This window comes from Hemitrygon akajei, chromosome 22 (genome assembly GCF_048418815.1).
Source record: "Hemitrygon akajei chromosome 22, sHemAka1.3, whole genome shotgun sequence".
In the NCBI taxonomy this organism is placed as follows: domain Eukaryota; kingdom Metazoa; phylum Chordata; class Chondrichthyes; order Myliobatiformes; family Dasyatidae; genus Hemitrygon; species Hemitrygon akajei.
Genome location: NC_133145.1, coordinates 67,302,300 through 67,327,289, shown reverse-complemented (window position 1 = coordinate 67,327,289; position 24,990 = coordinate 67,302,300). Strand labels below are relative to the sequence as shown.

At 45.8% G+C, this 24,990-nt stretch overlaps 1 protein-coding gene across 5 annotated transcripts in view; it reads left to right on the top strand.

The window, feature by feature from the left end:
* Positions 1-24,990, top strand: part of radil2a (Ras association and DIL domains 2a) — a 118,654-nt gene that overhangs the window by 57,411 nt on the left and 36,253 nt on the right. For all 5 annotated transcript variants that reach the window (XM_073026535.1, XM_073026533.1, XM_073026536.1 and 2 more), the window contains 3 exons: positions 16,935-17,157; positions 17,574-17,746; positions 23,388-23,532. In XM_073026535.1, coding sequence (XP_072882636.1) covers positions 16,935-17,157; positions 17,574-17,746; positions 23,388-23,532 — 541 coding nt within the window. The remainder of the gene's footprint in view (positions 1-16,934; positions 17,158-17,573; positions 17,747-23,387; positions 23,533-24,990) is intronic.

Below are 24,990 nucleotides of genomic sequence, written 5' to 3'. Positions count from 1 at the left end.
TACTGAGGGAGGGTCACACTGTTGGAATGGCGGTACTGTGGGAGTAGTGACACTGAGGGAGGGTCACTCTGTGTGGTGGGTGGTACTGAGGGAGGGTCACACTGTTGGAATGGCGGTACTGTGGGAGTAGTGACACTGAGGGAGGAGTAGCTCACTTATGATAGATGAGATGAAATTTTTGTTTCAGAGGTTGTGATTCTCTTCCTCAAAGGACTGTGGTTACAGAGTCTTTGGATGTTTTTAAGGAAGAGATGATGACTGAGGAGTTGAGCGTTTGATGGCTCTGGGTCTGTACTTGTTGGAGTTTAGAAGAATGAGGGGGGGATCTCATTGAAACCTACTGAAAAGCCTAAATTAAGTGGATGTGCAGAGGATGTGTTTAATGGTGAGTCTAGGACCAGAGGGCATAGCCTCAGAATAAAAAGCTGAGGAGGAATTTCTTTAGCCAGAGGGTGGTGAATCTGTGGAATTCATTGCCACAGATGGCTATGGAAGTGAAGTCATTTAGTATATTTAAAGCAGAGGTTGATAGGTTCTTGATTAGTCAGCTTTCAAAGGTTACAGGGAGAAGGGAAAAGAATGGGGTAGAGAGGGAAAATAAATCAGCCATGATGGAATAGTGGACCAGACCGATTGGCCTAATTCTGCTCCTATGTCTTAAGATCTTATGGAGTTGGAAAGTTACTAGAAATAGACGGGAGTGCAAAATTTTTATCTAAGTAATTGAAGTCTTCGGAAATGGTGGAGCACGATCATGAGGCTGACTTCTCTACTGTTCCTGTCTCATATGTTCATATGAAAGAGTTAAAATGTGAATCCAGGCTGTATGGATCACACTTGTATTTGTTTTAATAAATAAGTTTAAGGAGGCATAGTTCTGAAGTGATTTAATAGCATCGGTTGAGCACAGATGGTGTCTTTGCTGAGATTGCTCTGAAATAGGCACCATGGTAGCATAGTGGTTAGCGCAATCACTTTACAGCGCCAGTGACTTGAGTTCAATTCCTGCCGCTATCTGTAAGGAGTTTGTGCGTTATCCCTGTGACTGCGTGGGTTTCCTCTGGGTGCTCCAGTTTCCACCACAGTCCAAAGTCGTGCGGGTTAGGTTTAGTAAGCTGTGGGCATAGTTATTTGTTGCCAGAAGCATGTGACACTTGTGGGCTACCCCTGCACATCCTCAAACTGTGTTGGTCATTGACACAAATGATGCATTTCAGTGTATGTTTCAATGTACATGTGGCAAAAAAGGCTAATCTTAAATCTTAATTGTAAAAACTTCCACAATTACAAGCATGTGTACCAGTTGGTCTGAGTTACAGCTCCAGGCAAATATATCTGCATATGTAGGTCCATGTATATATGCATGTGTATTAGATCAAAGTACATTTATTATCAAAATATGAATCATTATACAACCTTGAGATTCGTCTCCTAACAGAGAACCACAAAACAAAGAAACCCAAAAACAAACCCCATGTATATGAAAATAAGGTTGTCTAACACCTAATATGCAGAAAATAAGAAAACACATCATATCCATAAGAAAATAAAAGAATAAGTTAACCCATAAAACCAGCCCACATCGTGCCTTGGGCTTGTCACCCTGACCTTTTCATTCTGACCCGGCTCTTAACTCTCAGTCCAAAAAACAGGTTCTGCGATTTAATACGCTGGACTTTACTGCTTCAATGCAGCCTGTAAATCTTTATCCGCACATCGTGCTCGGGCGCATCTGGCTCCTGGACCTTGCACCTTTAATTCGACCTGTGCCCGATCTTTCATGCTCTTCCACATTCTCGACGTCAGGCCCACTGCCTTGCCTTGGTTCTGCCACATTGAAATACCTCCAAGACCAAAGGGAAGTTACAGACTATTACTTGTGATGATCGTTTGCCAGAAAAAGTGTGGTTAGCAAAGTATTTAGTTGTTTTCCTTGTTTCATTAGCCACTAGCCAGAAGTCGCAGAGGTTCACCAGTGCCATCTTAAACCAGTGTGAGTGTATGAATTACTTAGATTTACATATACATGTATGTGAGGGCTTGTAAGAGAGGCCTGCGGGGGGGGGGGAATGTGTGTGTGTGTGTGTGTGTGTGTGTGTTTGGCTCTGGTTCAGAGAACCATGTGTGGAGGACGTCTGAATGGGAAGCTGCTCGGTGACCTGCCGTGGAATGTGGTGGGGGAGGTGCCGACATTGCAGTTTACGCAGTTACAGGATTACGATGGCCAGAGATCTGATCCAGCTCAGACATAGGTCTGTAAGAGTGAGCTCACCCACTTGCTCAAGGGGCTCAAGGGTAGAAGCTCTCCTATCATCATATCAGGGGATGTGGATCACTGGCAATGCCAGCATTTATTGTCCATCCCTGTTGCCTCTTTGCTAAGGACACTCGACTCACACATAGACCTGAATAAAATAGTGAACCCGATTACATTTGCTGGCAATCTGCTAGTTTCAGGGTCATTACTTTTCTGAGACTGGTATGTCCACATTTATTCTATGATTCCTATGAGCATAGTGGGAATCAACCTTGTGTCTCAGAGCACAGCTTCTCATTACAGAGCACAGCCTCTCATTACAGAGCACAGCCTCTCATTACAGAGCACGGCCTCTCATTACAGAGCACGGCCTTCGTTACAGAGCACAGCCTTCGTTACAGAGCACAGCCTCTCATTACAGAGCACGGCCTTCGTTACAGAGCACAGCCTTCGTTACAGAGCACGGCCTCTCATTACAGAGCACAGCCTTCGTTACAGAGCACAGCCTTCGTTACAGAGCACAGCCTCTCATTACAGAGCACGGCCTTCGTTACAGAGCACGGCCTCTCGTTACAGAGCACGGCCTTCGTTACAGAGCACAGCCTTCGTTACAGAGCACAGCCTCTCATTACAGAGCACGGCCTTCGTTACAGAGCACAGCCTCTCATTACAGAGCACGGCCTTCGTTACAGAGCACAGCCTTCGTTACAGAGCACAGCCTTCGTTACAGAGCACAGCCTCTCATTACAGAGCACGGCCTTCGTTACAGAGCACAGCCTTCGTTACAGAGCACAGCCTTCGTTACAGAGCACGGCCTCTCGTTACAGAGCACAGCCTCTCATTACAGAGCACGGCCTTGGTTACAGAGCACAGCCTCTCGTTACAGAGCACGGCCTCTCGTTACAGAGCACGGCCTCTCGTTACAGAGCACAGCCTCTCATTACAGAGCACAGCCTTGGTTACAGAGCACAGCCTCTCATTACAGAGCACGGCCTCTCGTTACAGAGCACAGCCTTCGTTACAGAGCACGGCCTCTCATTACAGAGCACAGCCTTCGTTACAGAGCACAGCCTCTCATTACAGAGCACGGCCTTCGTTACAGAGCACAGCCTTCGTTACAGAGCACAGCCTTCGTTACAGAGCACGGCCTCTCGTTACAGAGCACAGCCTCTCATTACAGAGCACGGCCTTGGTTACAGAGCACAGCCTCTCGTTACAGAGCACGGCCTCTCGTTACAGAGCACGGCCTCTCGTTACAGAGCACAGCCTCTCATTACAGAGCACAGCCTTGGTTACAGAGCACAGCCTCTCATTACAGAGCACGGCCCTCTCGTTACAGAGCACAGCCTTCGTTACAGAGCACGGCCTCTCATTACAGAGCACAGCCTTCGTTACAGAGCACGGCCTCTCATTACAGAGCACGGCCTTCGTTACAGAGCACAGCCTTCGTTACAGAGCACAGCCTTCGTTACAGGAGCACGGCCTCTCGTTACATGAGCACAGCCTCTCATTACAGAGCACGGCCTTGGTTACAGAGCACAGCCTCTCGTTACAGAGCACCAGCCTCGTTACAGAGCACGGCCTCTCGTTACAGAGCACAGCCTCTCATTACAGAGCACAGCCTTCGTTACAGAGCACAGCCTTCGTTACAGAGCATGGCCTCTCGTTACAGAGCACAGCCTCTCATTACAGAGCACGGCCTTGGTTACAGAGCACAGCCTCTCGTTACAGAGCACGGCCTTGGTTACAGAGCACAGCCTCTCATTACAGAGCACAGCCTTGGTTACAGAGCACAGCCTCTCATTACAGAGCACGGCCCTCTCGTTACAGAGCACAGCCTTCGTTACAGAGCACGGCTCTCATTACAGAGCACAGCCTTGGTTACAGAGCACAGCCTCTCATTACAGAGCACGGCCTTGGTTACAGAGCACAGCCTCTCATTACAGAGCACGGCCTCTCGTTACAGAGCACAGCCTTCGTTACAGAGCACGGCCTCTCGTTACAGAGCACGGCCCTCTCGTTACAGAGCACAGCCTCTCATTACAGAGCACGGCCTTGGTTACAGAGCACGGCCTCTCGTTACAGAGCACGGCCTCTCGTTACAGAGCACAGCCTCTCATTACAGAGCACGGCCTCTCGTTACAGAGCACGGCCTCTCGTTACAGAGCACAGCCTCTCATTACAGAGCACGGCCTTGGTTACAGAGCACAGCCTCTCATTACAGAGCACGGCCTCTCGTTACAGAGCACAGCCTTCGTTACAGAGCACAGCCTTCGTTACAGAGCACGGCCTCTCGTTACAGAGCACGGCCTCTCGTTACAGAGCACAGCCTTCGTTACAGAGCACGGCCTCTCGTTACAGAGCACGGCCTCTCGTTACAGAGCACAGCCTTCGTTACAGAGCACAGCCTTCGTTACAGAGCACGGCCTCTCGTTACAGAGCACCGGCCTCTCGTTACAGAGCACAGCCTTCGTTACAGAGCACGACCTCTCGTTACAGAGCACGGCCTCTCGTTACAGAGCACGGCCTCTCGTTACAGAGCACGGCCTCTCGTTACAGAGCACGGCCTCTCGTTACAGAGCACAGCCTTCGTTACAGAGCACAGCCTTCGTTACAGAGCACGGCCTCTCGTTACAGAGCACGGCCTCTCGTTACAGAGCACAGCCTTCGTTACAGAGCACGACCTCTCGTTACAGAGCACGGCCTCTCGTTACAGAGCACGGCCTCTCGTTACAGAGCACGGCCTCTCGTTACAGAGCACAGCCTTCGTTACAGAGCACGGCCTCTCGTTACAGAGCACGGCCTCTCGTTACAGAGCACGGCCTCTCGTTACAGAGCACAGCCTTCGTTACAGAGCACGACCTCTCGTTACAGAGCACGGCCTCTCGTTACAGAGCACAGCCTTCGTTACAGAGCACGACCTCTTGTCGCACAACATGGCCACTTGTCCAGCAACATAATCGCAACCCGGTATATGGCTCCTCACCTGTTTGTACTGTTGCTGGCAGCAACCAACTGAATGCATAAATTCCTCTGCAGAATTAATTATCTTCTCCTCATACAGTAGTCATTGCATCAATACTGAATGTCACTGAACTATAGTTCCACAGATACTGGTTGTCAGTGAGGGTACACACTCTCTCTCTCTCTCTCTCTCTCTCTCTCTCTCTCTCGCTCTCGCTCTCGCTCTCGCTCTCTCGCTCTCGCTCTCCTCTCTCTCTCTCTCTCTCTCTCTCTCTCCCTCTCTCTCCCCCTCCCTCTCTCTCCCCCTCCCTCTCCCTCTCCCCCCTCCCCCCCTCTCCCCCCCTCCCCCCCCTCTCCCCCCCCCCCTCTCTCTCTCTCTCTCTCTCTCTCTCTCTCTCTCTCTCTCTCTCTCTCTCTCTCTCTCTCCCTCTCTCTCTCCCTCTCCCCCTCTCTCCCTCTCCCCCTCTCTCCCTCTCTCTCTCTCGATGGGGCACAGCTCCCACACTCACACTGACCCTCACTGGGGGGCGGTCTCACACACACACTGACCCTCACTGGGGGACGGTCGCACACACACACTGACCCTCACTGGGGGATGGTCCCACACACACACTGACCCTCACTGGGGGACGGTCCCACACACCACTGACTCTCACTGGGGGACGGTTTCACACACACTGACCCTCACTGGGGGACGGTTCCATGAACACACTGCGTGATAAAGAATAAAGGACAGGTGGGGACTACACAGTTCCGGAATATTAAGTGTGTAGTAGAGAAAGGTGAGACGGAACAAGTGATAAGGTGGACACATGTACAGAGGGCTGGTCTGACGGAACATGGAGTTAAATGTGCAGAAAGAATAAGTAAATTTAGGAAGGACAACAAAATTCAAGGGGCGTATAGCCCGATGGGAGTTCGGGGAGCTGGGTTAAGCACGATAGGCAGCGATTTAAACAGAGAGAGGAGAAATGGGCTAAAAATTCTATATCTGAATGCACGAAGTGTCAGAAATAAGGCGGATGAGCTTGAAGCTCAGGTGCGAATGGGTAACTATGATGTTGTTGGGATAACGGAGACATGGCTGCAGGGAGATCAGACCTGGGAAATGAATGTACAAGGGTATACGTGCTATCGTACGGACAGAAATGTGGGCAGAGGGGGTGGGGTGGCCCTGTTGGTGAGGAATGAGATTCAGTCCTTTGCAACGGGGGGATATAGGGTCAGGAGAAGTAGAGTCTGTGTGGATAGAACTGAGGAACAGTAAGGGCAAAAAGACCCTAATGGGTGTTGTCTACAGGCCCCCCAAACAGTAGCATGGATATTGGGTGCAAGTTGAATAGGGAGTTAACATTGGCATGTGGCAAAGGTAATGTCGCAGTAGTTATGGGGAATTTCAACATGCAGGTGAACTGGGAGATCAGGTTGGTGCTGGACCCCCAGGATAGGGAGTTTGTAGAGTGCCTACGGGATGCATTCTTGGAGCAGCTTGTACGAGAGCCGACCAGGGACAAGGCTATTCTGGATTTAGTGTTGTGTAATGAATAGGATTTGATAAGCAATCTTGAAGTAAAGGAGCCATTAGGAGGTAGTGACCATAATATGATAAGTTTTTATCTGCAATTTGAGAAGGATAAGGGCAGATCGGAGGTGTCAGTGTTACAGTTAAACAAAGGAGACTATGGAGCCATGAGGGAGGAGCTGGCCAAAGTTAAATGGACGGATATCCTAGCAGAAAAGACAGTGGAACAGCAATGGCAGGTATTCTTGGGAATAATGCACAAGGTGCAAAATCAGTTCATCCCCCGGAGAAGGAAGGATTCAAAGGGGGGAAAGGGGCCACAGTGGTTGACAAAGGAAGTCAGAGATTGCATAGCATTAAAAAAAAAGTATGACAGAGCTAAGGTGAGTGAGAAGACAGATGATTGGGAAAACTTTTAAGGAACAACAGAACTTAACTAAAAAGGCAATACGGAGAGAAAAAATGAGGTACGAACGCAAGCTAGCCAGGAATATAAAGGAGGATAGCAAAAGCTTTTTTAGGTATGTGAAGAGAAAGAAGATAGTTAAGAACAATGTTGGGCCCTTGAAGAATGAATTGGGTGAAATTGTTATGGGAAACAGAGAAATGGCAAAAGAATTTAATACGTACTTTAGATCTGTCTTCACTAGGGAAGACACAAGCAATCTCCCAGATGTATGGATGGGCCAAGGACATAGGGTAACAGAGGAAATGAAACAGATTGACATTAGGAAGGAAACAGTGATGAGTAGACTGATGGGACTGAAGGCTAACAAATCCCCAGGTCCAGATGGTCTGCATCCTAGGGTACTAAAGGAGGTGGCTCTGGAAATTGCGGATGCATTGGTAATCATTTTCCAATGTTCCTTAGATTCAGGATCAGTTCCTGAGGATTGGAGAATGGCTAATGTTATCCCACTTTTTAAGAAAGGAGGGAGGGAGAAAACAGAGAACTATCATCCTGTTAGCCTAACATCAGTAGTGGGGAAGATGCTAGAGTCCATTATTAAAGATGAAATAGTGGCATATCTAGATAGCAGTGATAGGATTGGGCCGAGCCAGCATGGATTTACCAAGGGCAAATCATGCTTGACTAAACTATTGGAGTTTTTTGAGGATGTAACCAGGAAGTTAGACAAGGGAGATCCAGTGGATGTAGTGTACCTCGATTTTCAGAAGGCATTTGATAAGGTCCCACATAGGAGATTGGTGAGTAAAATCAGAGCTCATGGCATTGGGGGGAAGATATTGACATGGATAGAAAACTGGTTGGCAGATAGAAAGCAAAGGGTAGTGGTGAATGGGTGTTTCTCGGAATGGCAGGTGGTGACTAGTGGGGTGCTGCAGGGCTCGGTATTGGGACTACAGCTGTTTACGATTTACATCAACGATTTAGATGAAGGCATTGAGAATAACATCAGCAAGTTTGCTGATGATACTAAGCTGGGTGGCAGTGTGACATGTGATGAGGATGATAGAATTCAGGGTGACTTGGATAGGCTGGGTGAGTGGGCAGATACTTGGCAGATGACGTTTAATGTGAATAAGTGTGAGGTTATCCACTTTGGGAGTAAGAACAGGAAGGCAGATTATTATCTGAATGGTGTAGAGTTAGGTAAGGGAGAAATACAAAGAGATCTAGGAGTCCTTGTTCATCAGTCACTGAAGGTGAATGAGCAAGTGCAGCAGGCAGTGAAGAAGGCTAATGGAATGTTGACCTTTATTACAAAGGGAATTGAGTACAAGAGCAAGGAAATCCTTTTGCATTTGTACAGGGCCCTGGTGAGACCACACCTGGAGTATTGTGTACAGTTTTGGTCTCCAGGGTTAAGGAAGGACATCCTGGCTGTAGAGGAAGTGCAGCGTAGATTCACAAGGTTAATTCCTGGGATGTCCGGACTGTCTTACGCAGAGAGGTTAGAGAGACTGGGCTTGTACATGCTAGAATTAAGGAGATTGAGAGGGGATCTGATTGCAACATATAAGATTATTAAGGGATTGGACAAGATAGAGGCAGGAAATATGTTCCAGATGCTGGGAGAGTCCAGTACCAGAGGGCATGGTTTAAGAATAAGGAGTAGGTCATTTAATACAGAGTTAAGGAAAAATTTCTTCTCCCAGAGAGTTGTGGGGCTGTGGAATGCACTGCCTCAGAAGGCAGTGGAGGCTAATTCTCTGGATGCTTTCAAGAAGGAGCTAGATAGGTATCTTATGGATAGGGGAATCAAGGGATATGGGGACAAGGCAGGAACCGACTATTGATAGTAGATGATCAGCCATGATCTCAGAATGGCGGTGCAGGCGCAAAGGGCTAAATGGTCTACTTCTGCACCTATTGTCTATTGTCTCTCCAATGCCAGCAAACCTCTTCTAACATAAAGAGCCCAAAACTGTACACAATAGTCAAGGTGAGGCCTCACCAGTGCCTTATAAAGCCTCAGCATCACATCCCTGTTCTTGTATTCTAGACCTCTTGAAATGAATGCTAACATTGCATTTGCCTTCCTCACCATGTACTCAATCTGCAAGTTAACCTTTAGGGTGTTCTTTACAAGGACTCTCAGGTCTCTTTGCATCTCAGATTTTCAGAAAGTATTCAATTAGGTGCAACACATGAGGCTGCTAAACTAGATAAAATCCCATGGTGTTACAAGCAAGGTACTGGTATGGATAGAGGAATGGCTGATAGGCAGGAGGCAGCAAGTGGGAATAAAGGGGGCTTTTTCTGGTTGGCTGCCAGTTACTAGTGGTGTTTCTCAGGGGTCATTATTGGGACCACTGCTTTTCATATTATTTGTCAGTGATTTAGTTAACGGAATTGATGGGTTTGTGGCAAAGTTTAAGATGATACAAAGATAGGTGGAGTGGTAGGTAGTGCTGAGGAAGCAATGTGATTGCAGAAGGACTTGGACAAATTGGAAGAATGGGTAAAATAGTGGCAGATGGAATATAGTGTTGGGAAATGTATGATAATGCATTTTGGTAAAAGGATCAAAAGTTCAGACTGTAATCTAAATAGGGAGAACATTCAAACACCGGAGGTGCAGAGGGACTTAGGAGTCCTCGTGCAAGACTCCCAGAAGGTTAATTTGCAGGTTGAGTCTGTGGTAAAGAAGGCAAATGCAATGTTGGCATTTATTTCAAGGGGAATAGAATATAAAAACAAGGAGATAAAGCTGAGCCTTTACAAGACACTGGTCAGGCTGCACTTGGAGTATTGTCAACAGTTTCGGGCCCCATATCTCAGAAAGGATGTGTCGTCATTGGAGAGATTCCAGGTGAGGTTCACTAGGATGATTCTGGGAATGAAGGGTTAACATATGAGCGTTTGGCAGCTTTGGATCTGTACTCTCTGGAATTTAGAATATGTGGGGAACTCATTGCAACCTACTGAATGTTGAAGGGACTAGATAGGGTGGATGTGAAGAGGATATTTCCTATGGTGGTGTGGGTGTCCAGAACTAGAGGGCACAGCCTCAAAATTGAAGGACGACCCTTTCGAACAGAGTTAAGGAGGAATTTTTTTTTAGCAGAGTCATGGAATGCTCTGCCACAGACAGCTGTGGAGGCCAAGACTGTGGGTATATTTAAAACAAAAAAAATGATTGTTTCCTGATTGGTCAGGCCATCAAAGGTTATGGCCAAAAGGCAGATGTACGGTGTTGAGTGGGATCTGGAATCAGCCATGATGAAATGGTGGAGCAGACTCAAGGGCTGAATGGCCTAATTCTGCTACTATGTCTTATGGTTTTATGGTCATCCATCTGGTCTAGGTGACTTATCAGCCTTCAGACCTTTCAGTTTCCGTAGCAATAGCAAATGTACTCACTTCTGTCACTAGACACTCTTGTATTTCTGGCATACTGCTTTTGTATTCCACAGTGAAGAGAGATGCAAAATAGTTTTTAAATGTACCCACCATTTTTTTGTCCCCTACCTGTCCAGCATTATTTTCCAGCAGTCTGATATCTATTCTCACATCTCTTTTACTCTTAATAGATCTGATAAAATTTTTGGTATCCTCTTTTTATATTATTGGCTAGCTTACCTTTATATTTAATCTTTTCTCTCTGATCCCACTGACTCTGCCTCTCATTGGGGTATATCTCTACAGAGACTAGGGGTGTGTGTGTGTGTGTGAGAGAGAATGGGTGTCTGTGTATTTGCATGGGTCTGAGTGTGTGTGAGTGTGTAAGAATGGGATTGTGTGCATGTGTCATAGAATCACAGCACAGAAGCAGGACCTTCATTCCATCTAGTCCATGCCAAAACCATTTAGGCTGTCTACTCTCATCGTCCTGCACTGGGACCGTAGCCCTCCATAACCCTACTAGTCATGTACCTATACAAATTTCTCTTAAGCATTGAAATCAAGCTCATATACACCACTTCTGCTGCCAGCTCACTCCACACTCTCAAAACCTCTGAATGAAGAGCTTTCCTCTCATGTTCTCCTTAAACTTTTGATCTTTCACGCTTAACCCCTGCCCTCTGGTTGTAGTCCCTCCCAACCTCAATGGAAAAAGCTTGCTTACATTAACCCTATCTATACCCCTGATAATTTTGTATACCTCTCTCAAATCTCCTCTGAATCTTCAATGTTCTAGGAATACAGTCGTACTCTATTCAATCTCTCCTTATAACTAAGATCCTCCAGACCCAGCAACATCCTTATAAATTTTCTCTGTACTCTTTCAATCTTGTTTATATCTTTTGTGTAGATAGGTGACTAAAACTGCACACAGTACTTCAAGTTGAGTCTGAACCAATGTCTGATACAATCTCAACATAACATCCCATCTTAAGATAAGACCATAAAATATAGGAGCAGAAGTAGGCCATTTGGCCCATTGAGTCTGCTCTGCAATTCAGTCATGGGCTGATCCAATTCTTCCAGTCATCCCCACTCTCTTGCCTTCTCCCCATACCCTTTGATGCCCTGGCTAATCAAGAACCTATCTATCTCTGCCTTAAATGCACCCAATGACTTGGCCTCCACAGCTGCTCATGGCAACAAATTCCACAGATTTACCACCCTCTGACTAAAGTAATTTCTCTGCATTTCTGTTCTAAATGGACACCCTTCAATCCTGAAGTTGTTCCCTCTTGTCCTAGACTCCCCTATCATGGGAAATAACTTTGCTATATCTAATCGATTCAGGCCTTTTAGCATTTGGAGAGTTTCTATGAGATCCCCCTCATTCTCCTGAACTCCAGGGAATACAGCCCCAAGAGCTGCCAGACGTTCCTCATACGGTAACCCTTTCATTCCTGGAATCATTCTCGTGAACTCAGTACATTGATTTATGAAGGTCAATGTGCCAAAAGCTTACATTACGAACCTATCTACCAGTGACGCCACTTTCAATGAATTATGAACCTTTGTTCTCTGATTACTTTGTTCTACCACAGTCCTCAGTGCCCTACCGTTCACTGTGTAAGACCTACCCTGGTTGGTTCTATGGAAGTGTAAAACCTTGCACATTAAATTCCTGCTGCCATATTTTCAGCTGATACAGATCCCTCTGCAAACCATGATAGCCTTCTGATCCAGTTAACTACTTTAACATCCAGATCATTTGTATAGATGACAAACAACAACGGACCTAGCACTGATCCCTGCATACACTGCTAGTCACGGGCCTCTAGTCAGAGAGGCAACCACTCTCTGGCTTCTTCCACAAAGCCAATATCTCATCCAATTTACGGCCTCAACTTGAATGCCGAGCAACTGAACTTCTTAATCAACTTCCAAAGTGGAATCTTGTCAAATGCCTTGCTAAAATCCATGTAGACATCCATTGCCTTGCCTTTATATACTTTCCTGGTAACTTCCTCAAAAAACTCTATAAGATTGGTTTGACGTGACCTGCCATGCAGACCATTCTTAATCAGTCCGTATCTATCCAAATACTTATATATAAAACTATTTGGCTGGACATGGACACTTGGAATACTCTCCAATAACTTTCCCACAACTGATGTCAGACTCACCGACTTATAATTTCCTGGTTTATATTTAGAGCATTTTTAAACAGCGGAACAACATTGGCGATCCTCCAATCCTCTGATACCTTTCCTGTTGCTCAGGTAATTTAAGTATTTCTAATTGGGTCCCAGCAATTTCTGCATTTATCTCCTGTAGGGTCTGAGGGGTCATCTTGTCAGACCCTGGGGATTTAGCCATCCTGATTTGCCTCAGGATAGCAAACACCTCCTCTATAGAGAATCAATGAAGTTGATGCTGTTTTGCCTCACTTCTATAGACTCCGTGCTTGTCTCTTGAGTCAACACAGATGCAAAATATTTATGTTCTGGCTCCACATATGGATTACCATTCTGATCTTCCAGAGGACCAAATTTGTCCTTTGCAATTCTTTTGCTCTTGACATATCTGTAGAATCCCTTAGGATTCTCCTTTACCTTGTCTGCTAGGGCAACTTCATATCTCCTTTTATCCCTCCTGATTTCTCTTGCATTTATTATACTCAATAAGCACCTCGTTTGGTCCTACTTGCCTAAATCTGCTATGTACCTCCTTTTTCTTCTTCACCAGGGCCTCAATATTTCTTGAAAACCAGGGTTCCCTACACTTGAAATCTTTACCTTTTATTCTAACAGGCACATATAGGCTTTGTACTCTCAGAATTTCATTTTTGAAGACTACCCACTTACCAAGTATACCTTTCCCAGAAAACATGCTGTCCCAATCCACACTTGCTAGATCATTTCTGATACCATCTGTGTGTGTGTGTGTGTCTGGGGGGTCAGTAAGTGTGTGTGTGGGGGGGTCAGAAAGTGTGTGTGGGTCTGGGTGGGGTCAGTAAGTGTGTGTGTGTGGGGGGGGGTCAGAAAGTGTGTGTGGGATCAGTAAGTGTGTGTGTGTGTGTGTGGGTCTGGGTGGGGTCAGTAAGTGTGTGTGTGGGGGGGGTCAGAAAGTGTGTGTGGGATCAGTAAGTGTGTGTGTGGGTCTGGGTGGGGTCAGTAAGTGTGTGTGTGTGTGTGTGTGTGTGTGTATGTGCACTGGGCAGGATGCTGGGACTTTGATTACATTTCCTGCAGTATCTGCAGAAATCTGGTCATGTGTATGTGGGTCTGCAGTGTGTGTGCGTGTGCGGGATGTGGGACTTTAGTTACATTTCCTGCAGTATTTAGAGTTATGGTGACGTGTGTGTGTGTGTTTGCCAGCGAATAGACTGAGGATTCACCATTTTCTATCCCAGCCACAGAGCTGCTGAGACCAGGCGGGTGTGTCAGAGTTCTGGTTTCCACAGTCTATAAGAGACCTAGTGATCTGTGTGTGTTTGGCAGGAAATGGACTGAGGATCGAGCGTTTTTTATCCCAGCCACAGAGCTGCTGAGACCAGGCGGGTGTGTCAGAGTTCTGGTTTCCACAGCCTCCAGTCTAAAGATTTTCCTTGTGTAATTAACTGTTCAATTCCTTTGAAAGCTTTGGCTTTTCAGTTGGAATGTAGAAGGTGGAAAGCCCTAGGCAGTGACAGGTACCACTCCAGCGGAACAGGAGGGAGGGCTACAGCCTCTGATGCTCATGTTGTGAAGCTGTCTGTAAAGTTCTTTCACCTCTGTAATATTTTCCAATTAAGTAAAATCTGTTTACTGCATACACTAGCAATTCTACTTCAAAACCACACCAATTAAACAGTTCATGATGAAAGGACTTCTTTGCAGGAACTTTCAGTGGTCACAGTCCCCCACCCTTCCCCCAGAATCCTGTTTCCTTGTGAAAGGTCCCTGTTGAATCAGCTTCCTCTGTCCTTTCAAGCACAAGTCGCAGCTTACAACAACTCTCTGTGTAAAAGCACCCTCCTCCTTTATCATTGTTCCTTTAACAATTACTTAAAATTTCAATGGTGTGGTGATTAACTTTATTACCACTGGAATCCTTTACCAAGCTATAAAGTTCAAAGTAAATTTATTATTTAAGTACATATATGTCACCATATGCAATCCTGAAGATCATTTTCTTGCAGGCATACTCAATAAGTCCATAAAAGAACAATAACCAAAATAGAATCAATGGAAAAAATGGTTTAAACAACTCCATCAAAGCTTCTGCTATCGTTCATATTGGAGTGAGGATGCCAGCCCTTCTGATCGTAAGACACAGGAACAGAATTAGGTCATCTGGCTCCTCAAATCTGCTCCACCATTCCATCAGATAGGCTGATTTATCATCCCTCTCAACCCCAGCCTCCTGCTTTTCCCCCATAACCTTTGAAGCCCTAACTAATCAAGAACGTATCAACCTCCACTTTAAATGTACTCGATGACTTGACCTCCACAGCAGTCTGTGGGAATGAATTCCACAGATTCACCACCTTCCGCTAAAGAAATTCCTCCCAATCTCTGTTCTAAAGGGACGGCTTTTTATTCTGAGGCTGTGCCTTCTGGTCCTCAACTCCCCCCACCTCCAATGAAAATCTCTCCTACACGACCTCCAAAATCCTCCAGAAAGTAGTGGATAGAGCCCAGTCTATCATGGATAAAGCCCTTGCCACCACTGAATACATCTGCACAGAGTGTTGCAGGTAAACGGCATCCATCATCAGAAACTCCACCATTCAGTCCATGCTCTCTTCTTGCTACTGTCACCAGGAAGAAAGTACAGGAGCCTCAGGACTCGCACCACCAGGTTCAGGAACAGTTATTACTCCTCAACCATCTGGCTCTTGAACGAGAGGGGATAACTTCACTCAACTTTACTTGCCCCATCACTGAAATGTTCCCATAACCTATGGACTCATTTTCAAGAATTCTTCATCTCATGTTCTTGTTATTTATTGTTTATTTATTACTATTATTATTTCTTTCTTTTTGTATTTCCAGTTTGTTATTTTTTTCACAAGTTGGTGCAGTCTTCCATTGACTCTGTTATGGTTATTATTCTTGGATTTATTGAGTATGTCCACAAGACAGTGCATCTCAGGGTTGTAGATGATGGCATATATGTACTTTGATAATAAGCTTATTTTGAATGTGAATTTAATTTTGAGCGGATGTGGAGAGGATGCTTCCAATAGCAGGAGATTCCAGGACCAAAGGGCACAGTCTCAGAATGAAAGGATGTCCCTTCAGAACAGAGACGAGGAGGAACTTCTTTAGCCAGAGGGTGGTGAATCTATGGAATTTATTGTCATGGACTACAGTCTTTGGGAATATTTAAAATGAAGGTTGATAGTTTCTAGATTAATAAGGGCATCAAAGGTTATGGGAAGAAGGCAGAAGAATGGATTTGAGAGGGAAAATAAATTGGCTATGATGGAATTGTGGAGCTGAATAGCCTAATTCTGCTGCACTGTCTTATGGTGTTATGCCTAACACCATACAAAATAATCATTTACCTTTGGCCAAGCCAGTGTAGCTTGGTTTAGCAAACAGTGAAAACGAGCAAGAGTCATGGGCAGAGAGACAGAGACACAGTTTACCGAGGGGAAATGCAGAGAGTGATTGCTGGTCCTCCGCTGGCACTGTCTGCTGGGAGCTTTACCTCTATCGCTGCCTGGCCAATGTGTGATGGAACAGTGACGAGTCCACTTTATTCTGTATTTGTTTAAATTTAATTCATAAAAAATCTGGAATATATGCATACAGATCATGAAAGTCAATATTTTCATAATCACTAACGTTATTGCATTACTTAACATCAGCCTTGCCTTGTGAATGCCGGCAGGAGGTATGGAGGAAGGTTTAGTCTGTACGTAACACGTGCTGCCCCTCCCTGTGTGACATGATTGATTGCATGACTGTTTAATTTTGTCTGACTGATTAGTTGAAATTGATCCAAAATGCAACATCTTTTTGTGATGAGTATAGAGATTGATATTGAAATTGAAGCCTGATGGTCAAAGGCTGGAGACTGGAGGCTCAGAGGCCTGTCCTGGAGTTGGAGGACTATCCATGTGGGATGGAGAAATGGAGCGTGTTTTGCTGCTGTTTTGTTGTCTGTTGTGTTGTGTGTTGTTCTGCTGAGCATTTGGGGCATGCTGTGTTGGTGCTGGAATGTGTGGCAACATTTGCTGGTTGTCCCCAACATATCCTTTGCTGTGTTGGTTGTTGATGCAAGCAACATATTTCACTGGGTATGTACACGTAGATGTGATAATGAATGAATCTGAAATAGAATGGTATTGTGATGATTCTACACCTGTGTGTTTACTGTTGTCTCTGTAGACTCTCTACACGGTCCTGCCTGGATTGTTGGATAGCAACCCTTTTGCAGCCAATTCATCTCAGCTCAGCATGCCACAAGGGGTTAACGATGTCCTGCTGATCTTCCAAGAAACATTGAGCCTATTAAAGCAATATCAAGTTCATGCGGAGATTGCTTCACAGCTCTTCGCCTACCTCTTCTTTTTTACAAATGCCTCCCTCTTCAATGCCCTGATGGAACGAGGTGAGTGTGAACGGCTCCTCAGGTAGTCAGTATCCTACTCTTTAACCCTGCAGTCTGAAAACACTGCCGGCAATTGTCTATTCTGTATATAGACCCTCTCCACACTGTCTGAGAATGAGATTACAGGCTGAAGTGGGATTATTATAATATGTAGGAATGAAAATTGTGTGTGTGTGTGTGTGTGTGTGTGTGTGTGTGTGTGTGTGTGTGTGTGTGTGTGTGTGTGTGTGTGTGTGTGTGTGTGTGTGTGTGTGTGTGTGTGTGTGTGTGTGTGTGTGTGTGTACGTACGCGTGTAGTTGGGACTGACCACACTTCTCAGTGTCTAGAGAGGGGCCTCCACTCTGCACTATCCCCCTCTCTGTCATTGATAGACTCTCTGGGGTTTGATCTGCCCCTCTCTCTCTGTGTCCTCTAGGTTCTGGTGGAGGGTTCTACCAGTGGTCAAGAGGAGTGCAGATTCGGGCCAACCTGGACCTGCTTCTAGACTGGATTCAAGGTGTCGGACTTGGGGAGTTAGCTGCTGAGTTCTTCCTCAAATTGTCTACTGCTGTCAACCTGCTTGCCACACCAAAGGAGAAACTCCTGCAGGTAACAAAATTATGTACAAAATTAAGGAAGGGAAGTTTAGGGGAGACATCAAGGGTAAGTTTTTTACACAGAGGGTTGTGAGTGCCTGGAATGACTTGCCAGGGATGGTGGCGGAGGCTAAAACATCAGGGGTATTTAAGAGCCTCTTGGACAAGCACATGGATGAAAGAAAAATGGAGGGTTATGGGGTAGTGTGGGTTTAGTACTTTTTTTAAGGATTATATGTGTCGGCACAACATGGAGGGCTGAAGGGCCTGTACTGTGCTGTAGTGTTCTACGGTTCTATGGTAACGTAAGACTATATGACACACTAGCAGAATTAGGCCACTCAGCCCCTAGAGTCTGCTTTGCCATCCCATTGTGATTGATTTATCTTCCCTCAACCCCATTCTTCTGTTGTATCCTATTAACTTTGATGCTCTTACCAATCAAGAACATATCAACATGCACTTTAAATATATCCAGTGATTTGGCCTCCAAAGATGTGTGTGACAATGAATTCCACAGATTCATCTCCTTCTGGCTAAAGAAATTCTTCTTCATCTTTATTCTAAATGGACAGCCCTCTATTCTGAAGCTGTGCCCTCTGTTCCTGGATTTCCTCACAACAGGAAACATCCTGTATCTAGGCCTTTCAGTATTCAATAGATTTCAATGAGATCTCCTCATTCTTTGAAACTCCAGTGAGTACAGGCCCAGAACTAACAAATGCTCCTCATATGTTAAACCTTTGGTTATGGCAGAACCCAACAAGGAACAGATGAGTGGAATAGTTTGTGTTTTTGGAGTACTCAGACCAGGCTGAGGCTGACTGCAGGTTTCCAGCCTACTACTGTTTGTGGTAGAGTTTCTGAGAAAGTGAGATGAGTTGAACTAGTCCAGACCAGGTGATTTCTGCTTTGTGTGGATATCAGGTTTCTCACTACCTTGTGCAAAGTGCAGCAGTAAACAACATATCCACTCTGTGTGGGTGTTTATCCTCCACACAAGCCTCATCCCTTTCCTTCAACAATCTTCCTGAGTCCCTTTGATCAGTAACCTTGGGAACGAAGCTCACAGCCTGACAAGGGTCCACGTAAACTTGCTTCTCTTACTCTCTGCTTTAATTTACAGAGTCGTGTGCACTCAGTGGCCAGTACCTCCTGTACCTAATAAAGTGGCCACTGGGTGTATGCTTATGGTTTTCTGCTGCTGTAGCCCATTCACGTCAAGATTTAATGTGTTGTGCAGAGATGCTTTTTGCATACGTGTGGTTATTTGAGTTACTGTCACCTTCCTGTCAGCTTGAACTTGTCTGACCATTCTCCTCTGACCTCTCTCATTAACAAGGGGTTTTTGCTCACAGAATTGCCAGTTAGTATCTGATGTTTTATTTTATAAAACTATGTTTTCGACACCATTCTCTGTAAACTCTAGAGACTGTTGTGCATGAAAATCCCAATAGATCAGCAGTTTCTGAGATACTCAAACCACCCCGTCTGGAACCAACAATCACTCCACGGTCAAAGTCACTTAGATCACATTTCTTCCCCATTCTGAACAACAACTGAACCTCTTGACCATTCCTGCATGCTTTAATGAATTGAGTTGATGCTGCACGATTGCTTGATTCCCTGTAGCTATAAGACGCTACAACTCCTCCTCCTTATGTATGGTTTCATTGCACGTTTGTATTTGCTCTGTTACTTTTTAATGCACATTTAATATTTTTTCTCGTACCTCAATATTTACTTTTTGTATTTCAAAGTAGATAATTCTGACTGAGCAATGTTGCAACAATAATTTCCATTGTGATAAATAAAGTTTGATCTTATCTAATCTGATCTTATGTTAACAAGCAGGTATACCTAATAAAGTGGTCACTGAGTGCAGTCATACAGCACAGAAACAGGCCCTTTGGCCCAAGTGGCACATACTCACACATAACTTATCCCAGTTGTCCACGTGGGAACCATATCCCTCCAAACATCTCCGATCCATGTACTGTTCAAATTCTCCCTATTATCTACACAGGGGTTACTGTTGTCTGTAATATACAGGTAATTGTTGTTTGATATAGTGTACACAGGGGACTGTCATTCCCCATCAAACCCCTGGGGCTACTGTTCCCTATAACAGTATTCCCCATCATATCCCCGGTGGCTACTATTCTGTATAATGTCCACAGAGACTGCTGTTTCCCATCGTACACCTCCTTCCCCAGTGGCTACTATTCTGTATAATGTCCACAGAGACTGCTATTTCCCATCGTACACCTCCTTCCCCAGTGGCTACTATTCTGTATAATGTCCACAGAGACTGCTATTTCCCATCGTACACCTCCTTCCCCAGTGGCTACTATTCTCTGTAATGTCGACAGGGGACTGTCATCACCCATCGTACTCCTGATGTTCTGTATATTTTGCAGAATATTCTGCTATCCTCTATAATATACATGAGATTGCTGCTCTCCATAATATACCTCCACTCCAGACATTCTCTTTTCTTCCCATTTCTCATTGGGCAGAAGGTACAAAAGCGTGAAACCACGAACCACCAGACTCAAATTTCTATCCTACTGTTATCAGACCTTGTCTACGATAAGATGGACTGTTGGCCTCACAATCTACCTCGTTATGATCTAGCACTTTACTGCACTTTTCTGGTATCTTTTACACTTTATTCTGCATTGTTATTGTTTTGCCTTATTCTTGCTCAGGCAATATCCCCTCATTCCCAACTCCTCAGACACTGGGGCAAATTTTCTCATCCTTCATCCAGTGGGACACCTTTGAGAAATTACCACTTGGTCTTCTGATGAACGCAATCCAGTTTTCCTACATCTTACTCTCTCAGACAGGCTAACTGCACTAGACGTTTCCTCTTTGGAGTAAGGGAGGATGAGAGGTGACTTGGTAGAGGTGTACAAGATGATAAGGGTCAGAAATCGATTGGATAGCCAGAGACTTTTTCCCAGGGCAGTAATGGATGATATGAGTGGGTATAATTTTAAGGTGATTGAAGGAAAGTATCAGGGAAACATCAGAGTTAGATTTTTGACGTAGACAGCGATAGGTGTGTGGAGCGTACTGCCAGGAGTGGTAGTAGAAGCAGATACATTAGGGATATTTAACATGAAACTGAAGGCTTTGTAGGAGGGAAAGATTGATCTTGCAGTCGATTAAAGGGTCAACACAATATGATGGGCTGAAGGGCAAGTATGTGCTGTCCTCTTCTGTGTTCAATGGGGCAGTATCCTGTTCGATCTGAACTGTTGCCTCAAGGCCTTTGCTCTGGAGCCAGCTGTGTACACGCTACCCCAGCTTTGGCCTCACTGAGGTTTAATTTCCAATCTGACTTCCTCCCAGCCATCGTGCAATCAGTGTGTAAATATTATTGTTCCTTTTGTTTTAGCACCTTGTCATTACTGCCAACAGTCCTATTTGCTGCCTTTCACCACGTGCCCAATCTTTTCCGTGCAACTTGCTCCAGTCACTGCATTTGGAGAGCCACATCACATTTACAAGTACTCTGAAATATACAGTGAACTCTGTCGTCTGCATCAACAACTAACACAGTCCAACAATGTGCTGAGGCAGCCTGTAAGTGTCACCAATGTAGCAGGCCCACAATGTTCAGCAGAACAACACGGAACACAACAAGCAACCAAACAACAACAGCAAAATGAGCCCCATTCTTCATGCACATACACAGTTCTCTAACCCCAGGAAAGGCCATACTGGCCTCCAGCTTCCACCGGGCTTTTAACTTCCCCAGTGGACTGACACAGTTTCGCAAACATTGGGCCTTTAACTTCCACAGAGGGTTCACAGAGATTCACAGACATTTGGGCCTTTAACTTCCCCAGTGGACTCACAGAGATTCAGAGGCTCGTGGCTGTGGCCATCAGGCCTTGTATTCTGGAATTCTGATCGACCTTCGGGCTTTGATCTTCATATATAGACCCAGTACTCACTGATGGCAATGAATAAGGACCCTGGATGAAGACCCAAGCACCAGGCCTTGAACTCCAGACTTACCAATGACAGGACACCAGCCCTGAAAACTGACCTTAATGTCCATCTCCTCTTTAGCTCTGCCAGTACACCAGCCTTATGATCAAATCATTGGTGTGGCCCAGGGATCAGAACCATGTTGCAAACTGGATCCAAACTTAGCTGGGTGATAGAAAGCAGAGGGAAGGGCGTTTCTTTGAATGGAAGTTTGGATTGAGTGGTGTAATGCAGTGATTGATACTGGGACTGGTGTTGTTTGCAATATATATGAACAGTTTAAATAAGAACATAGCCAAGCAGGTTGAGGATCAGTGGAACATCGATAGTTGATGGTTAAGCAGAGCGGTGCAAATGGAATTTAATGCAGATAAGCTTGAGGTAATGCACTTGGATAAGTCAGATTTTGGTGAGGCGTATGGAATAATTGTCAGGGAGCTTGGGAGAAATGATGTACTGGGGGGCCCTGGAGTGCCAGTCTAAAGCTCTTTGAGAGCGGTGAAATGGGTGGATAGGGTAGGGAGGAAGGCATTAGATATGCTTGACTTCATAGGCAGAGATGCTGAGCTTCAGAGTTGGGACATTATATTGCAACTGCACAATGCTGCAGTTGGACTATTGTATAGTGTTCTGGTCACCACACTACAGGAAGGATGTGGTAGCAATTGTGAGATTGGAGGGTTGTGGTTATGAGAAGAGATTGGATCGGCTGCATTTATTCTCACTGAAACAAAGGAGCCTGAGGATTGGCCTTGTAGAGGTTTTTAACATGAGGAACAGCATAGAGAGGATGTTAATCAGAGTCTTTTCCCAAACAGGAGACTATAAAACTAGAGTATCTGACAAGGGAGTTTTATCTCATTCTCTGTCCTTCCCTTTTGAACACCCACTATCTGACTATCTTCTCTCTCACGTAGTTTCTTTCCTGCTTTCTCTTCACTGTCTCTTCTTGTCTCACCCTCTCTCCTCCCCCTTCCTCCCCTCCCTCCCAACCCCCTTTCCCCCTCTCCTACTCCCACTCCCCCTCCCCTCCCCACCTCTCTCCCGACCTCACCCCCTTTCCCTCTCAACCCACTCCCCCTCCCCTCTCTCACCCTAATCCACCTCCACTCACCACCATCACCCCTTCATGCCCCTCATCCCCCACCCCCTTCATTCCCTTCACCTCTCCCCCTTCCCTCCCCCTTCTCCCCAATCTCCCCCTCACCACCCCTATCCCCAACCCACCTCCCCCTCACCACCCTCACCCTCATGCCCCCCACCCCTCCCACCCTCACCCCCTTCACCTCTCTCCTTCTCTCCCCCTCCCTCCCCCATCTGCCCCTTTCTCCCACCCCCTGTCCTCTCCTCTCCTTTCTCTCCCCCCCCCCCCCAGTGAAAGGAGTAGCAAACTCTGGAATTTCCAGAGGAAGCTGTTGAGGAAGGTGACAGATCCACTTGTTGACTGATTTCATGGCAGAAGTATTCAGGTCCTTTGGCCATTCTCTGCCGTATCCTCTCCACCACCCCACGCCGACAGCTGGTGGCAGCACACCTCGCCTGTGCAGTCCAGACCACTGCTTGGACACTGAAGCAATCCCTCCCCCATTTCACTCTCCAGTCACAGCCACCTGCAAGTAACCATGCTGACTGTTTACTGTCGATTACAGGCAAGCTGGAGGTGTCTAAGGAATGATTTTACCAGTTTGAACCCATCGCAGCTGCACCACATGCTGAGGGAATACAGCCCTGGGCGACCGTGCCAATCCGCATGGAGCCCGGTGCCAGAGGAGCAGGCAGCAGCACTGAGAACAGGTGAGCTCCTCTGTGTCCATGGTTTCACCCAGAATACGCCCTCTTCTCATTATCACCATCAGAGTGGAAGAACAGGAGCCTAAGACCCACACTCAATGTTTTGGGAATAGCTACTTCCCCTCCGTCATCAGATTTCTGAACAGTCCATGAACCAGTGAAGTTTGGGATGTTATGTTGAAGTTGTATAAGACATTGGCGAAAGCTAACTTGGAGTATTCTGGGAGTTCTGATCACCTACCTAACGGAAAAATATCAATAAGATTGAAAAAGTTTTGAGAAAATTTACTAGGATTTTGCCTGGACTTGAGAATCTGAGTTATCAGGAAAGGTTGACTTTATTCCCCAGAGCCTGGGAGAATGAGGGGAAATTTGATAGAGGTATACAAAATTATGAGGGGTAAATGCAAGCAGAGTATTGCCACTGAATTTGAGTGAGACTAGAATGGGAGGTCATAGGTTAAGGGTGAAAGGTGAAATATTTAAGGGGAAACTGAGGGGGACCTTCACTCAGAGGGTGGTGTGAGTGTGGAATGAACTGCCAGCAGAAGTGGTGGATGCGGGTTTGATTGCAACATTTAAGAGGAGTTTGGATAGGTACGTGGATGGAAGGGATATGGAGGGCTATAATCAGGTGCGGGTCAATTGGACCAGGCAGGATAACAATTTGGTGTGGACTAGATAGACCGAAGAGATTGTGTGCTGTAGTGCTCTCTGACTGTGACTCTACCTCAGTGTTTTGCTTTCTTTTTCACTACTTTTCAAAATACATTTCTCAATTTAACAGAGTAATTTTTTAAGTCTTACACTGTGCTGCTGCTGCAGAACAGCATGACTTCGGTCAGTGATAATAAACCTGATTCTGATTCTGCGCTGGGCCCATGCTCTGAGTCACAGAGTAAAACTATCTCCATGTTAGCCCTACCACCCAGCGGTGGATGTGACGAGGGTGCTTTAATGAAAACAACATTGACTTCCATTTACTCCATGGGAAGTGCTCAGCTGGATGTTGTTTCTCACTGCACAGTGTAGCCTTTCAGCAGAGAATGTCACACTGAGCCAGGGTAAAGCACCCTCTGCGTTGTCCTGTAACACACTCAAGGAGCAGAAACAGCACTGATCAGACACAATCAAGCTCCCTGTGTTCAGTTGGGTATTCGAGGTTGTAAACTCTAGATTGTGTCACTGACTCCTGTGGTTGGCCAGAGAGAGTGAATAGCATTTTTTCCTGCAGCCTGCCCCTTGCTGTGTTCCTGTTTTCCCATTGCGGTACCTCAGCCATTATCTCACAACATCCTTCCTGTTAGCCCGTTGTTTTTCTTTTCAGTTTCCATGCTGGTGCCCTGCATCCGGCCAACGGAGGAATTTAGAGGAGTACATCCAGTTTGTGCAAACCCATTTCCAGTACTGCCATTAGAGGGGTATGGGGAGACTAGTGCAACATATCCTTTCCCAGCCAGC